This window comes from Pholis gunnellus (genome assembly GCF_910591455.1).
Source record: "Pholis gunnellus genome assembly, chromosome: 10".
Lineage (NCBI taxonomy): Eukaryota > Metazoa > Chordata > Actinopteri > Perciformes > Pholidae > Pholis > Pholis gunnellus.
Window position 1 is genome coordinate 9,825,898 of NC_136537.1, and position 16,946 is coordinate 9,842,843.

General features: G+C 41.7%; 1 protein-coding gene across 1 annotated transcript; it reads left to right on the forward strand.

The window, feature by feature from the left end:
* Window positions 1-8,429: 8,429 nt before the first annotated feature.
* On the forward strand, window positions 8,430-10,940 carry adrb2a (adrenoceptor beta 2, surface a). The gene is made up of 2 exons (XM_079167037.1): window positions 8,430-8,558; window positions 8,909-10,940. Exon 2 carries the CDS (start codon window positions 8,909-8,911, stop codon window positions 10,163-10,165), a length of 1,257 nt encoding a protein of 418 aa, XP_079023163.1. The 5' UTR covers window positions 8,430-8,558; the 3' UTR covers window positions 10,166-10,940.
* Window positions 10,941-16,946: the final 6,006 nt, after the last annotated feature.

The window sequence follows — 16,946 nt, forward strand, 5'->3', positions numbered from 1 at the left end:
AAGATCACATGTGTTTTCCTCTTCAGTTTCTTCTCGAAATGCTAGAAAACGTGTGTATGATTCACACAGACCCTTTAAAATAAGTCATGTGCATCACATAAGTGTCAGAGACTTTCTTTTGAATTAATGTTATCGTTGACTTACATATGCTCATGATTATGGCTCATCAAGAATAAATCTCACAGTCCATTATGCTTATTATATAATGTCTCAATTCATTCTTTTAATTTCCCATTTGTCACACATTTTATGCTTCTTTTGACACATTACTCTTCATTTGAAAGAAATGAACGCATTGCCTGCAGTCTGTGGCCAATTTCATGCTTCACAGGAATTAAAGTCAGATATTTTATAGGCTACTATTACTGCAAAAACTTACTTTAAACAGCTCCTGAAAAAAATGCAATTATGATGCATTGCAATTGCATTTCCATGTGACCAACACAACCTCCTACAGTGCAAGTAGGGCTTGGTTACCGGCACAGAAGCAAGGCAGCATTTTGTAATATAACAAGGGGAAGAATATTTAATATTTTAAAATGTCAACTTATACTACACAAATTATAAATGTTGAAGTTGAAGCCATCCACATTGTTTCCGAAGCACATTAGTCAGGGATACCTCTAAAAATATGTTTAGGCCTACTAATATTAAACTAAAAAACTACACATGCACATTGCATGAATGCTGCAAAAGAGTGGAACTCTTTTGTTATGCATAACTTCAATCCAAAGTCCATCTGGTCTTCATATCAGAGCAAATATGTCCCTCCACTCGACTGTAATCATGTCCAGAAAAGAATAACAGTGTGATGCAATGCAGCCTACGGTAGATCACAGAAAAATAGAAAGTATGACAGAGACAAGATAAATCATGCCAAATTTGATATCGGCCCAGACCTATGGGATAGTCTTTCAATGCCTCGACTTTGGGTGAAGCTTCAAATTGTTTTGAGCTATCATGCTTTTGCCAGTTTGATAACAGGGCCTGCTGATGGGAAGATTTCAGATTCACTTCTTGCGAACGGACAATTAAAAGGCACTTTAAATGGTAAAGACAGAAACAATATAAACAAGGCAGATAGAGGAGATTGTAACAGTAATAAACTAAACTAAAACATACATAACTAACATCACAGGTTAAAAGTGCAGTTTTGAAAGTCGCAAGTGACGGAGGTGCTGGGGGAGAGAGTTCCAGAGGGAGGAGGGCAGCAATGAAGGCCCTGTCCACCCAGGTCCTGTGCTTGGACCGAGCAGGGGGGGGGGGGGGGGGGGGGGGGGGTAGGGAGGATGGCGTCGGTGGATCTGAGGTTGCGAGTGGGAGTGTGTCGGTGCAGGAGGTCGGAAACGTATGAAGGGGCGAGGTTATGAAGGGCTTTGTATGTGATGAGGAGAATTTGAACTGTATTCTTTGTGGTATGGGGAGCCAGTGGAGGTTTTGAAGGACTGGGGTTGATGTGATCTCTGGTGCGGGAGTGGGAGAGCAGACAGGCAGCTGAGTTTTGGATGTATTGTGTTTTTGGTGGATGTGTATCTGTGTAGATCTGTATCTAATGCAGGGTTTTTGCCATTGCCAAGACACAATTCAAAACTAAAATCACCTGCACCCAGAATGCATCTGTGAAAACACCTGTAACCAATTAGATAGCTTGAACAATACTCTGTAGATCTGTATCTCATAAAAGTGTTTGCACTGCCAGAAGATGTATAACTTGTTAGGATAAAACTGGCCAGGCAAAACGCCAATGCAGTTAAATGTTTGCAGCTGCAGGACAGACTTGCATACACACAGACACACACATCTACACACAGACCAAAAGCAGCATCAAAAGCTCATGTTGGGTCATGTGGAGCGGTTTCATAACACCTCTCAAAGTTCATTTAAATGTGTCTTTTTCACTTGTCTCATTTTCTGTCGTTGGTGTGGTCTGTCAGTGAGGTCCAGTTTTAATCATTTAAGGCTGTAAACAAAAGACTGGCAGGGAGACGGTGGCTGATTGTGGTCTTAGTTAAATGTCACAGATACCAATTTTGCATATGTATGTGTGTATGTGTGTGTGTGTGTGTGTGTGTGTGTGTAAGGGTGGTACATTCTAGCAGAGCAATTAATGAATGTTAAATGGTCGCTTGAGCTTGTGTTGTGTGATTCCATTCATCTGTTTTCAGCTTACACACAGAAGGAATGATAATCCTTCCTCTGAAGTATTATCATTGAACCGTAAAGATCCCATCACAACTGTTTCGCTCTGACCCTCTCTCTTACACCTCAAAGGCCTCTTGTGAATATGTCTCATTCCTAACTCCGCGCACAGAAACCATTCAAGACTGCAAATGTTTATGCAAGTGGAATATGTGCCAAAGCTGTGGCGAAAAACCAAACCAAAGAAGGCCGTTAGTTACACATCTTATGCTCACTCGGCTTGGAACGGATCAAAAGTTTACTTTTTTTTGCAATCAATCACTGTAGAGAGTAACAGAGAGCAGGCAGGGAGTCGTTAGAGGTTGAAGTGGCTTCCTTAAGTGGCAAAGAGAGAGATATTTGCGCTCGCCCTGTTTATTCTCACATTAATCATTGTGGAAGAGGAAAAACAAAGGATTAATTGGTTCAGCCCCATCCCCCGGCTGTCTCACTTATGCAGATTTATACACTCTTGAAGATACAAGGGTTCCTAATTCAGCAGCGCAAATGAGCACAAATTATGTGTTGAAAAGTTACAAATGTTGAGATACAACTGGTCAGAAAATATAAATTAGTTTTGTGTATGGTCAGAGATAAAGCACACAGCTTTCTCAAAATATGTGAAAGAGCAGTATGGTTAGAAGGCGTGAAGAGAAATTGCATCCCTTATTCCCATTCCATGAATACTAACTGGTGTCCAAAGGTTCACGATTAATATCGCTGGCAGCTCCAGGATTGGTCCTTGGATGCATCTTTCCCATCGCTTTCATTCAATCTGTTTGGGAGATAAAATGGTAGCTGTTCATTTATTTATATCTCTATCTACCCTACCGCCTTCAACTGACATTCACCATTGCCTATAGGCATAACCAGTAAACAAGACAACACAATGATCAGGCTTCAAATGGCGAAAAAAACTAAGAATATAAACATCATAGTATGCTAGAAATGTCCTAAACTATTAGAAGAAGAAAGCATTTATTTTTATTTGCATTTGCATTAAAGGTGTTTTTTTTTTTTTTTTAAGCAAAGATGGATTGTAATTCCCCTCTGTGTTGACCGAAAGGTCTACAGGGACTTTTTTGCTGAGTGGTAAAGATTTGTGCACACTAACTAAATCCTCACAATGTCACAAACTCCATTACGTTTTAGATTTTGTTGATCTTGCCTCTCCTGTCATTTCCTCCTGTCATTTCAGGTCCTGCCACTCGCGCCATGTAATCACTCGTTCCCCTCGCCTGGTCTTCCACGCTCACCTGTATTCTCTCATTAGAGCCTCACTAATTAGATCCGTCCACTTGCACTTGATCCCTGCCAGATTGTCTTGTGTGTTACTGCAAAGCTCTCCAGCGTTATTCTAGTTTCTGTATATGATCTGCCAGTTCCAGGCCCTGCCTGCCCGTTTTGACTTTGGATTCTCTGCCTGCCCCTTTTTGGATTTGTTTGCCTCAGTGTATGATCTCCCGGTTTTGACCCTGCCTGAATACTGAGTAAACTGAACTATCCTTGTATCTCTGTCTCTTTTGCCTTTAGGTTCAAGTTTGCATGTACTAGTAACCTTTAAACACAAGGATGGTTATGCATTAAACAAAGGTACTGATTCAACTCAGGCCTTGACAATCTAATTAGCATCATAAATCATGCCCTAAGTCCCAGATTTAAGGCAGAATTCCTGTCTTACTAACAGAAAATTCAAGTTGACTGAATCTGTCATCGGGTCAATTACAGCACACAATCTTTAACCTTCATGAACATGTCCTGTAATAAGTCTAATACCCTCTGAATGTATTGCTTTGTGTTACGAAGTTAATAAGACAAATCGTGTGACTCTCATGAGTCCTGCAATTTTTCTGCCAAGTAAAGAAAGGCATTGGGAAGCCATTCTGCCCTCCTTCATTGACTGCATAGAGTTTGCTGTCCCTTGTCAAATGAAAGCCATGCAGGGAAATGTTTATTGACTTGTGGTGGCAAATTCAAAAAGGGTTTTGTTCGCGCCCTAAAACACACTGAATGTGTTATTGGTCAGACCACCCCCCCCATAACTAGATTTTTTAAATTTATCCTTTGTATATGTTGAACTCTCTCTGGAAGCCACAGCCCAAACGTTGTTGAATAGTACAGTGAAGTGTTTTTACAACCTCTTCCTCCGTCTGAACTTTATCGGGGGCAAACTGAGTGAACAATGACTCCCGGTCAGTAACTGCTGAGTCTATATATGGTCTGATCCATTTCAAATATACAAACAGTTTTGTCTTACCGTTGCTTTTTTATCACCAACTTGGATACTTTCCACCTGCATCAACAACACACTATGTGTCTGTAGATGCATCGCAGTAAAAACAGTGCAGTACGTTTTGGTCTTTGATGGTCATAAACTCAGTTGTTTTTGGGTGGGCCTCACCCGCAGTACCTCAGGGGCCTTTACTACAGAACTAATTCGTGGTTCAGGCACTGTGTGTTCCAATGAATTAAATAAAGACACGATTGGCCTCACAATAATTCCTTAAATCAGACGGAGATTGACTGGATTAGACATGGCTAGACAGTCAGCAGCACAGATTTAGTTTTTCTTTTTTCCCATCATCACATTCAATTGGAAGTACATTTTTGATGTTCTCATTTCCTTCTGTCTCCTGTATGAGAAATTGAAAGAGAAAATAAGGGCTTATGAAACATGCACCAATTGGTAACGGCGTCGCATGAAGGTAGAGCACTTTTGATAACAGATTTTTTATACTTTTATTGTTTGTGTGTTCAAATTAAACATTGTGTTTTTGGACGAAAGTGTGTGTATGTGTGCCTAATGTGTTGGTATGTTTTCATGACTTGTGGGGACATACAACTGTTGTAGGGGACTTTCTTCCTTGTGGGGACACAATACACATCATGATATACATCATTACATTTTAGGGTGAAGGCTTGGTTTAAGGTTAGGGTAAGGGTTAGGATTAGGCTGGTAGCGGTATCTATGCTTTCCACCTTGCAAATATATGTATATAATATATTTATTATATTATATACATGTGCTACATTACTTATATATAATCTTCATATATTTTTTCTGAAATGGTGTTGATCTGAGCATCAGCTAGTGTTGATTCGTCGGTGTTGATATTTAATTAAATTGTTCACTCATAATGACTGATATGGCTCTGGGGCAGCACTGTCTAGAAGTCTTTAATTAATTCTGCTGGTTGTCACAGTTTTACATTTTACTGAGTAATAATTAGTTGATATTTAAATGAATTGTTCAACGTCAGTTTCTGGTGTTAGATAAGATGACCGATAGAGCGGTGTCAATCTCCTCACCTAACTCTCAGCAAGAAACTGAATGTGCGTTTCTGTGATTGTGTCTACTTTTCCAAACAAGGCAAGTGTAATAACAGTAAAGTCAATTGACATTTAAGAAAACAAGTGAGAGAAAGTATTTAGGTTGTCTCATTTCCTCTCATGGTCCTCAGGGCTTTCCCTAGAAGAGCAATGCCTCCAGGTATTGTTCCTCACAGAGTACAGGAAAAATAGAGTGGGGGAGGTGGGAGGTGCGTGCTGGGTCATCAGGTCAACATCGCAACTTTCTATGAAGGAGAGAGATGGCAATCTAATTGGAGATGGTGTGGAGAGGAGATAGATTTATTCCAACAGTGTTTGAATAAACAGAACGGTGTACAATATCTAACTGGAGACAGGATCCTAGCTCTGCGTGGGAGTGACAGGATACAGGAAGACAGACTGAGGAAACCGGTCATGATTAATAATGGAACGTGCAGACTTACACTTTCCAAAATAGAAATCATATTTACGTTACATTTAAGGTACATATGCAAAGTTCAACAAGTGTAGAAGCTGACTGAGGTTTATCCCAAGAATCAATTATTGAGGAGTTTAGTTCTCACCAATAGCCTCATCACTCTGTAAAATTAAAACGATAGTAGACAGTTTTTACATTTTTCATAAAGTCTGTTTTTAAGTAAAAGCAGACTGAGCCCACAAATGTTCCAGTGTTCGTTATACCCCACAATCCATACAAGTGGAGGATTAGACACCATACTGACCTTGTCAGGAGTGAGCTAAACACGTTGGGTTTGTCCTGTCGGTTGATCAAGAGATAAGGTCATGTGTGTCACTAAAGTCATGTTAGCTGATTCAATAAGGACCAATGACGTTAATCTGAGGTGCAGCGGTGACATTTGCACGTCATTGATGCAAGACTCAAGCTCAATGGGGGTTCAAAATGAAAAGGGGTCTATCCTTAAGTGAAGAGGGATGTGTCAATTTCAGGGCAAAGATTCCTATATTACAAACGGAAATTTCAGCCCAATGGCAGCGCTAGAAGAAGGGTAAGGAGGTCATCAAAACAGTTGAATTAAATCCGAGATCATGAATATCCATGTTCATGGAACCATGCAAAGATACACTGTCATGCAATGAAGTGTTTAGGTCACAGGATCACCAAAAGCTCTGCAATTAATATCTTTAGTGCATTTTATGGTAATCTGTCTTGAAATTAGTGAGATTCTGCTGTGGATTAGAGAGCTGGGTGGATGGACCTCCACTAGGGAGGAAACATAAGGTAAATATATTTTAAGGCTCAAAAGCAATATGAGAAATCATAGCAGGAGGTAATGCATCTGAGCTCTATTGTATTGAGTTACAAACGCAATCACAAACACACCTGTAAGCCCCCGTAAAGAACTAAACAATAACCCGACCTCCCCCGTACTGTGTTTCAGCTAAATAATTGGTTATTATCAAAGAGAACTGCAGCAAAATCATTGCACAACAAGCCTGGGAACAAATGTGTTCATCTACACCTATTGATGACGGCTGTCTGAACGAGCATTGATCCCTTGACTGCAGTTCAGAAATGCAGTAAATATCGAAAGGAAAACTCCCCAACACATGCCTGTGTGATTTTGGATAGTTGTGTGGTGTCAGGACTCAGGGACTCTTTATTCACAGAATGAATGCTGTTTGTGTGTGATGTGGGACCTTAATGCAGGCAGTTCAGGGCTCCAGTGCCTCCCCGAGTCCAAATGGTCATAAAGTTAACAGGGCTCTTTTAATTTAAATAACCTGCTAACCCTTCAAACACACACTCAGCTAATGCTCGTATACAATAATGTCCGTCTATACATACTCATAGTATTATTTAGTGTGAGCGCATCACACTGACTCACTACTAGCAGGGCTGAGGCACGAACTGAATAAACACATTTACACCCCACTGATCTGTTCTCCTCTCTCTGCCTTTATCTGTCACTGGTAGCATTTCGGTTCCAGCACTGAGCTCTGTTTGTTTAGCTAATGCAAATAATACATACATGATGCAGTTTATTCTGTCACGGAATCTGAATAGTGTTCCAGATTACAGAAACCTTTCAATGAATAGCTCCATTCTACAGTCTTTGCATAGACCTTGTATGCTTTACAGAAATGCAAATTTGCCCTGAAACTGTATTCTTTCTATTTTGATGCAGTACAGCGTGAGAGTTTGTTCGTGTCCTGCAGGGTACTCTTTCTGGGCAGTGGGAGTAGATTGATACCAGGAACAGGAGGGAGTTTTCTGCAGTTTAACCTTACATATCCATCAATGTAGCATTACATGAGGACATGCTTTTGATTTAATGTACTGTATCTGCAAGGACTCAACCACTGTCGGTTTTTAGTTGTATGCAGTTGGTCTACATTTTTATGTCAAGGCATCATGGCAGGAAAAGCACTAACACACCAAGGTTTCTTCAGGAAAAGGAAAAAGTAATAGTCAAACCTCCCAATAAATCATAGCGTGCGCACTGGAGTTGGTTAGACATGCCAGTTGGACCACTTGTGCATCCAATTATCTCCTACAAAGAGTCAAAGAAAGCGTCACCTGTTGTTGATGTGATCCAGACTAACAGGCAAAACCTGGAAAACCTGAGTGCTTGAAATGTACACCTGAACTACTTGTTTTCTCTAAACCGTAAAATCAATGTTTGCCTTCTAAAAGACTTAGTTTACACATGTGTAAAATATGTCTAGCTAAGACTTAAAGTCAGAAAAGGTTTGTGTTTGCAGCTTTTGTCTCATGCAGCAGGAGCGGAGGCTGCAGGGACAATGTGTTCAAACTCTCGGGAGCTCTCAGCACCCTCCGCAGGCTGGCTGTCTGATTGGCTGAGCACTGACCATGATGTCACCACTGCACGTTATAAGGGCTCTGACAAATAGCCCGGGAGACACATTAGAAGAAACACTGCTCAACCGAGGGACTCAGTGAGTGAGCCACACGGAGGTTAAGAAAAACAGACAGTGGAAAGAAGGACATGTGATAGTAAAGGAGCTAACTGAACAGTGACATTTCCACTTTGTATGGGAGGCAGGAAACCAAACAACTACCTGTGGAGGTTTGTACTTTTATTTTAGCTTGGCTTGTTTAGCATGGTTTTTTTTAAGCTGTGCTTGCTGAAGGCTAACAGGATGTAATGTATTTTGTGGTTTTGGGTGTTGGTGCTGTAATTTCTGTTCCCCTTTTTTTGTGGAAATACAAGACACATCAGATACTTTTTAGTGCTAGTTGTTTTGATGCAGTTACATTTAAATTGTGATCTTCACCTGTGTGTGTTTGTGTGTGTGTGTGTGTGTGTGTGTGTGTGTGTGTGTGTGTGTGTGTGTGTGTGTGTGTGTGTGTGTGTGTGTGTGTGTGTGTGTGTGTGTGTGTGTGTGTGTGTGTGTGATCTACATATGGTCTCTTCAGATGGGAAGTACAACCCTCCCAGTGCACCTCAATGTGAGTGCAGGGATGACCAACTCGTCATCAGACCCAGCTAAGAATGAGGAGGCTTACAGTGAGGCAACCATGATCCTGCTGGGCATGGTCATGTCCTTACTCGTCCTGGTCATTGTCTTTGGCAACATCCTGGTCATAACAGCCATCGCCCGCTTCCAGCGTCTCCAAAGTGTCACCAACTGTTTCATCACATCCCTGGCCTGTGCTGACCTGGTCATGGGTCTCGTCGTGGTTCCTTTCGGCGCCTGCTACATCATCTTTAAGACCTGGCACTTTGGCAGTTTCTGGTGCGAGTTCTGGACTGCGACTGATGTGCTCTGCGTGACTGCAAGCATCGAGACCCTGTGTGTCATAGCCATTGATCGTTATTTGGCCATCACCTCTCCCTTCCGCTACCAGTCGATGCTGACCAAGTGCAAGGCTCGCATTGTGGTTGTGCTGGTGTGGGTGATTGCCGCCTTGACGTCTTACCTGCCCATCCACATGAAGTGGTGGATATCAAAAGATAACAAAGCGAAGGCATGCATTGAGGACAGTAACTGCTGCGAGTTCGACACCAACATGGCTTACGCCATCACCTCCTCCATCATCTCCTTCTACATCCCCGTGGTCATCATGGTCTTTGTCTACAGCCGCGTTTTCCAGGAGGCCAAGCTCCAACTGAAGAAGATTGACCAAAGCGTTGGACGTTTTCAAAACAGCGACAACAGCAACCTTAAATCTCTGGAGGCCAACAACGGGCGTGGCCACAAGAAGGTCAGGTTTTGCCTGCGGGAACACAAAGCCCTAAAGACACTGGGCATCATCATGGGGATCTTCACTCTTTGCTGGTTGCCCTTCTTTCTGCTCAACGTGGTGGTGGCCATATGGAAGGTGGAGGGCACTGAACTCACCTTTAGGATACTCAACTGGATAGGTTACGCAAACTCTGCCTTCAACCCGCTCATTTACTGCCGGAGTCCCGAGTTCAGGTATGCCTTCAAGGAAATCCTCTGCAAGAAGAGGAACCGCCTCAGCAACCCGGGGCCAGTGAACGGATACGTCTACAGCAGGCACAGCTGGCAGAGCGAGCAGCAAGGGAGGAGTAAGGGCAGCTTGGATGACAGTGACATTAATGAAGGGTGTCTGGGGAAGACAGAGGGGGTCTGCAGCGTTGTGGACAGAGCAGTGGACCCCAACGGGAATTGCAACAAAGGCCTATCGACTGTAACGACCGTCCTTTGAACTTGGAGCTCTGAGACTTCCTGTCAACAGGGAGACCTGGACATGTTTACACTGCTGTCATAAACTTTTTGACTAATGAAGGTAAGGCCAGTCAAACTGGCTGGTAGAGACTGCTTTACAGAAACTGTAATAGACATGTTCAGCAGAGGGAAGTATTTCTCTTTCAACACAGTGAGCAAATACTGTAGGTAGATCACTTTTCCTTTTTGTTACATTTCCCATGTTTAACTTTCATCTACCTCATCACATCTTTTTCATGCGTTTCTTAACTGACTGTTTCACAATAACTCACTGTTACACTTGGGCAGTATCTCAGCTGTTTATTTACTCTACTAAATGATCTGTTCATTATTTAATTGCTAATTATCTTGCTCAGATTAAATTTGTGGGCATGTTTCTTGTCTCAGAGTTCTTGGCAACACACCCCGCAATTTATTAGCATAAAAATGTTTTTGAAATTCAAAGTAAGTGTTGTTGGAGGCTGCAAATGTCCCATCGGGCATGCCAATTCGGCACGAATAGAGAGTCATTTTTTCCATCAGAGAATGGATGAAGAGCATGCAAGTATTACCCTTTATGCCTCTTTGGTGCTTTGTTTGAAGAAATACATTCCAAGTCAAACAAAATCATGATTTGGCTTAATTTCATAATTATTTTTAGTTTTTTTACTCTATTTGTGTTTTTTTGATTGATTGTCTCAGTGTGAAAGACAATGATAATGAACAGGTGTGACAGAACCTCTCTCTCTCTCTCTCTCTCTCTCTCTCTCTCTCTCTCTCTCTCTCTCTCTCTCTCTCTCTCTCTCTCTCTCTCTCTCTCTCTCTCTCCTCACTGCTCAGCAATGTTGTGAAGCCCTGCTGCCTGCTCTAGTGCTTTATAGCGTGCTGCATGGGTGTTCTCGTTGCCAGCAGATTGCACCAGAGATATGAAGTTATCTATGTCTCACTGGTGCGAGCTGAGAAACTCCTGGGGCCATCCTCGAAAACTTGCAAGTTTGTATACGTTGTATCAGCCAGATTCCACTGTGAGCCCTAAAGATGTATAATATCTTTAAAGCAAATGGCATCAATGTGGTTAACCCTGGATATTGAGCTTTAAAGCCTGCACCTGTTATTAATTAAATGTATAAATTCACGGTGTTTAACAAAGTTTTCTACCACACAGCCTACCAGTCATATCCTGCATTCAGTCCGCTGGTTCATTTGCGTAACATGTAAACCAGTATTTGATGCATTATAAAGCCATTACATAGGTATAAGGCAAACTATGAGTCTTTCTTGTTCCCTCTATGTGGCAGAAGCCACAGTTGTTTATTAAAATGTGTGGTTGCTGTGTTTCAGCATCTACAGTGTTTACTGAAACCAGAGAAGCTGTTTCCTTTGTCATGGCACAACGGTACAAACCGCATACAATAATAAACAGTGCGTCGAAATAGCCGAGTGATAGCAGCGTTCCAGGCCAGAGACTCGTCTTGACTACTCAGAGGCCGATAAACGGAGATGAGAAAACCAGTCCCGAGCAGTGCACCTTTGTCTCTGCTCCCTGACATTTCCCAGAGTCTCCTCACTGTAAACGGATGTCTGGATCTTTGCAAATTCTGTCTGACATTTGCATATGTGAGCAGTGCCTCAGCTGTTCCAGTTGTTTCAGTCAGTTTCAGTCAGTCTCCAGGAAATGCCCCCAATCCAGCTGAGCCCAGCACAATAAACACAAATAAATCCATTATCTCTACCATTTAGCTGGAGAATCAGATAACTCCCTCTTAGGGAACACTGAAATAGATTAGTACATTATGAAGTATACAGTTCCCAATCTGCATGATGAGATTTTGATGAGATCCAAAGGGCCAACCTGAAATGAGACTCTCTTTCTTATCGCCCGCCTTAAGGTGGCGGGCTCTTGGGACTTTTTGACGTTGGCAAGCAATAATGGAACATTAGCGCTTCACATGCACGTGCTTCACCCACTTTTCCCACACTAGGTGACAGGTGTAAGCCCCTTTCAAAGTGACAGCATGCTAAATGTGGCTATAGAAGGTGGAGGGGGGAGCAGGGGCTCACTGCCAGTCTAAATCTTTGTTAGTGACCTGTGTTTTAGTGCATGTAGCGTTGCCTCCAGTCAGCTGACTCGAGTCAAAACTGTGAACTTTGTTCCCTCAGAGGAATCCATATGTACTGTATCACTAGATTTGGTCAGCGCCGTTGTCGCTGACCGTAGGAATAGACGTAAATACGTTGTCATCTTACGTCAGTGTTTGCCATGTGAAAAACAAGCTCTCCGTTTGTTGATCTTTTTTGCTGTTTTTCTTTTTCATGGATTTACAGCAAAGTAAATGCAGGGGTTGAATGTCATAAAAAATGTTCTCCGGGTTGTTGTTTTTTTTCCTCCAGCTTTTTCACTGTACAGGATGCACAAAGCACAAAACAGATGAAGATTCTAGACCAAGATTTGTGCTATATGACCATTGTGTTTACTCTATTTACTCTAAATTGATGAGTCACTGCTGGATTTGAAAAAAAAGAAGAAAAAAGGTTGAAAGGTCTGTCATTTGTAGAAGCACTTTGCATGTGATGGTTTGTATGTCTGCTATATATATAATTGTGGTGATGTGTTTGTGGACTATGGTGTCTGTTTGAGTCCAGGAGGAGCAGGTTGTGAACTATACGTCCACACTGCTCCCTCCTGGCAGTGGCCTCTCCTTGCACCTCAGCTGTCTCAGAGGTATTAATGGTACCGTTTCATCAATGCCCCCTGTATAACAGGGAATGTTATGCACGTCTCCACCTCCTCATGCTGGAGGACACAACAGAGTTATGTGCAATGAGCCTTGAATCCTTAATTGACGCAAGAACATTCCAAGTACAGCTGACGGTTTGTCTACTGATGCATACAATGCATTCAGTTCATTCAGTTCTCCCAATGAAGTTTGTCGCTAGATCACCCGTCGTGTCCACTGGTACCAACTCTGCATACATGAAAGGTTATTTTAAAAGTGGATTCTGGGTTAAAGACAAGTCTTTGAGAATATATTACAACGTGTCGTGTATATCTTTAATCCTGTCTATATTTGAATATGATCACGGCTGAGGTGGGCTAATGCTAATGCTATCCTCACTGATCAATTGTTCCTATTTTCTATAAGTCACATTATCCCCCTTAAAAAGCTCGCCACGATTTAGATTAGGATCGTTAGCACTCACGAAACATTTGCAAAAAGAAATGTTAACAATTGAATCCACGTTTGAGTTTGTGAACTATAAACAATGACTGGCTGGCTTGTGCCATAATATTTATGTGGAAGTCCTCTTTCCTGTTTGCGACTATTAAAGCGAGAATCATGAGAAACTACAGAGTCTCAGTACAGAAGTTGAAGGTGGACTGTCCTGATAAATTGAGAATGTTATTTCTCTGTGAAAGTTAAATATATTGCTTTAGTCATCATATGAAAAACAAACCTATTACATGTGAACTATTTGGGGGTTTTTTCGAGTGAAAGAAGTCGTCACTCAGCTGAATGTTTACTAAATGTTTGCTTGTTTGTTTGTTTTTGCACAAGTTCTTGTCACTGTTTGTTAAGGTAATGAAGCCTGTTACAACATGTGGTGTCCTGTGGTATTTATGAAGAAACGCAAGTGTATTGTGCTGTAACATTTGTATTGAAATAAATGATGTACATGTTGCATGTACTGTTCTCATTGGTGTGTCCTCTATGACAACGAGTTGCGGAGTCTATCTCTACAATACGAAGAACTTGAAGAATAAGGTATGAGTCGCCTTAATGCATCAGGCCTGCACACTGACAGCAGTTAAATCTATTTCAGTATGGGAAAACCAGTCACCAGCATGTGATCCAGATGGAATGATGGACAGGAAGGAGATCGGGATATTATGAAAGAGTTTCCACTCTTCTTTGGAAACTGCATGTGCATGTCTGCCCAATGCTCCGAGTAACAGAGCACCTAATTCTATTTCAAAAATCCAAGGGAGGAGGACACTGGCGATATATAGAGCCATAAAAAGGCCTTAATGTTTGGAGTTCAAAGGGTTTTTAATGTTCATTTTAAGCAATAAAATATGTATCTGCTGAATGAAGATTAGAAACCTAAAATGTAGTTAGAATTAGGAATGCAGAAATCCATGAGCAGAGAAACTTATCCAACAGGTTTTGAAAATCAGTTAATACATCAGAATGTCATGGATGACAATGACATCGGACGCTCCTCATATACTCCTCATAACTAGTCATACTTTATGGAACATATTCTCTGTTATATCTTTAGCCATCTCTGCCTCTTTATCTGACACACTTTCATTCTCTTTACAATTGTTGTGATTTTTACACTAAGAGTGGAAAAATTATTCTCTGGCTTGTAACCTTTTGTGAGGATTAATGTGAGTTTTGTTTTGTTCTTACTTTTCTTCTACATTGACCATCAACTGGTGAGGATGGTGACTTTTAACTTGAGACCTGTCAGCTTTAGCCTCAGTCTTTAAGCACAATATCACCTATGTAGCCATCCAGTCAATATTAATGATCCTTTTATAGGGATTTAAAAAAAGTCAGCCAGCGAATCCAATACATGACACATGATGTTGGCTGAATTAGCTAGCTGGCCACAGCTGATAAAACCTACTAGCAGCCGACAGTTCAATCAGGAGAGACAAGTAAAATGAAGAAAAGATAACTGTTTATAATTAACAGATGATATGTGATGATAAAGTCTTGATGGAGTCTTTGGCGCTTGGACTCTACAGGGACATTTGTAATCAAAGGGGCGACTGCCCTGAGCAGCAGCAACATAAATCCCCCCGTAGAGTCCATGAGGCTGATAGAATGATGAGTTGATAAAGCTGACGGATCTGCGAAGACTACTTTGCGTAACAGCAACATGAAGGTAGAGAGACAATCATCATTAAAAAGAGACAGCAGCAAGATGATAGGCTAACGATGTAATTGTTTTGTTGTGCTATTGGATAGAGGAGACCAGCTGATCTAAACAGCTGATATCATGCAGATGTATGAGATATGGGCACGCAAGAGTATGATCTTCCTGACTGAACTTACGTTAGAGCTTCGTGTGGTTTTGAGCTAGAAGTGACTGTTTTCATTGTAAACTGCCTAATGAGATAGTAAATACTAACAGGTATAGAGGTGGTAAGTAGGGGGGGGGGGGGGGGGCGGGGCTTAGCGAACAGTTAATTACAGAGAGCCATGCTGTGAGTGTAAACTCTGTAGAATCATGGGTTCACAAGTTAACGTCTAAAACGTGGAAAACACCAGCCGTGCCTCTTTCATCCTTTTATCCGAAGTGCTTGGTAGGATTACGCTATATCGCACCTGCCATTACTAAGCAACCAAAAACCTGCGATGAAGCTGCGGTCATTTAGCAAAAGTCTCACTAAACAAAGTCAAAACGAGCACAGAAAATTACTTATAGCATTATTGCTCGATTTTCTTTGTGTCAGTATGGCTATTCTTTCAACCGGATGTTGTGAAGTCCTTGGATGGCAAGGGTGAAGCAAGCAAAATATGGAACTGATAGTAAAACTCCAACTAGGCTTTCCCGAACATCTCTTCCATATATTTACTTTAATTTATTGCTATTTACGGAAATAAGAAAAAATAATTTACGCGCTGCAGCGTTCCAAAAGTTGAATTATTTTTATGGGGCGCAGCCATGGGGCCCTAAAAAATAGGCGCTTGGGAACGCTTGGGAATGCTTGGGAATGCTTGGGATGGCTTGGGATGGCTTGGGAAGGCTTGGGAACTCTTGCGCGCGGCGACAGCATTGTTCTCGCTTTTGAGCGCAGCTTCCGATGGGTTTGAGGGAGCAAACAAAAAGTCAAGAGATGTGAATAACACCTTAGACCTACTTATGATTCTATAATCGGTCAAAAAGCTATTTATCAACTCATCTTTCATGTCTTCCTCTTGCATTTGAATTTCACTTATACATCTTCAGCCTAAAATCATCCACCAACCTGTCACCCTCTAATCCTTTACAACTCGAGTTTCCCTGCAGCGTCGCATTGCAATTTCAGTTTAAGTCGTGTTAAATGCTCCATGTCTTTAAGAGGCTTAGACGTGAATTGTGGGCAATCCACAGGGATGTGTGCAGACCATAAGTCTGGAGATATGCCACGTGCTCCCTGGAGCCTCATGGCCAATTTTCAATACCGACAAAGAATCTTGAAGAAATCAAACCCAACTTATTTTGCCAACAGTCTGCTCAGCCTTTCAGATATAAGTCCATGCATGGTAATACATATCATCAGGCTTCAATCACTCAGATCCTTAAGGGCAAGATAAAAAGGAAATTTCCCATATCTAGACCAACCACTTTCTCCGAGTTAGTTTTTTTTTTTATTGCACCGTGGAGGGAAAACTCTCTGGAAACAAGAGTTTGTTTTGGTACAGGATGACTCTTTTCTCAGATATTTTAATCATGGCTTTGATGCATACAGGTTGTGAGCATGTGAAAACGTTCTCTGATGGATCGATAAGTCCCCTGGCACTATAGTGCGTACAGTAACCGAGGCACCACAGTGTCTGCAGCTCCCTTACTCCCAAGGGCCCTACTAGCATGCGAATGTGTGTGTGTTTGAGAGCGTGGGGATTTCTGTGCGTGCTAGGCGCATCTCAAATCATAGCTTGCTCCACCCGACCTAAAGTTATAAAAGCAAACATGAACTTAAAAAAAAAAAAAAAAGTACTTCGTTCTGTTTTCGAGGCCAATGAAAACGCAATAAAACATTACTTCTCAAACATGATATTCCGCCC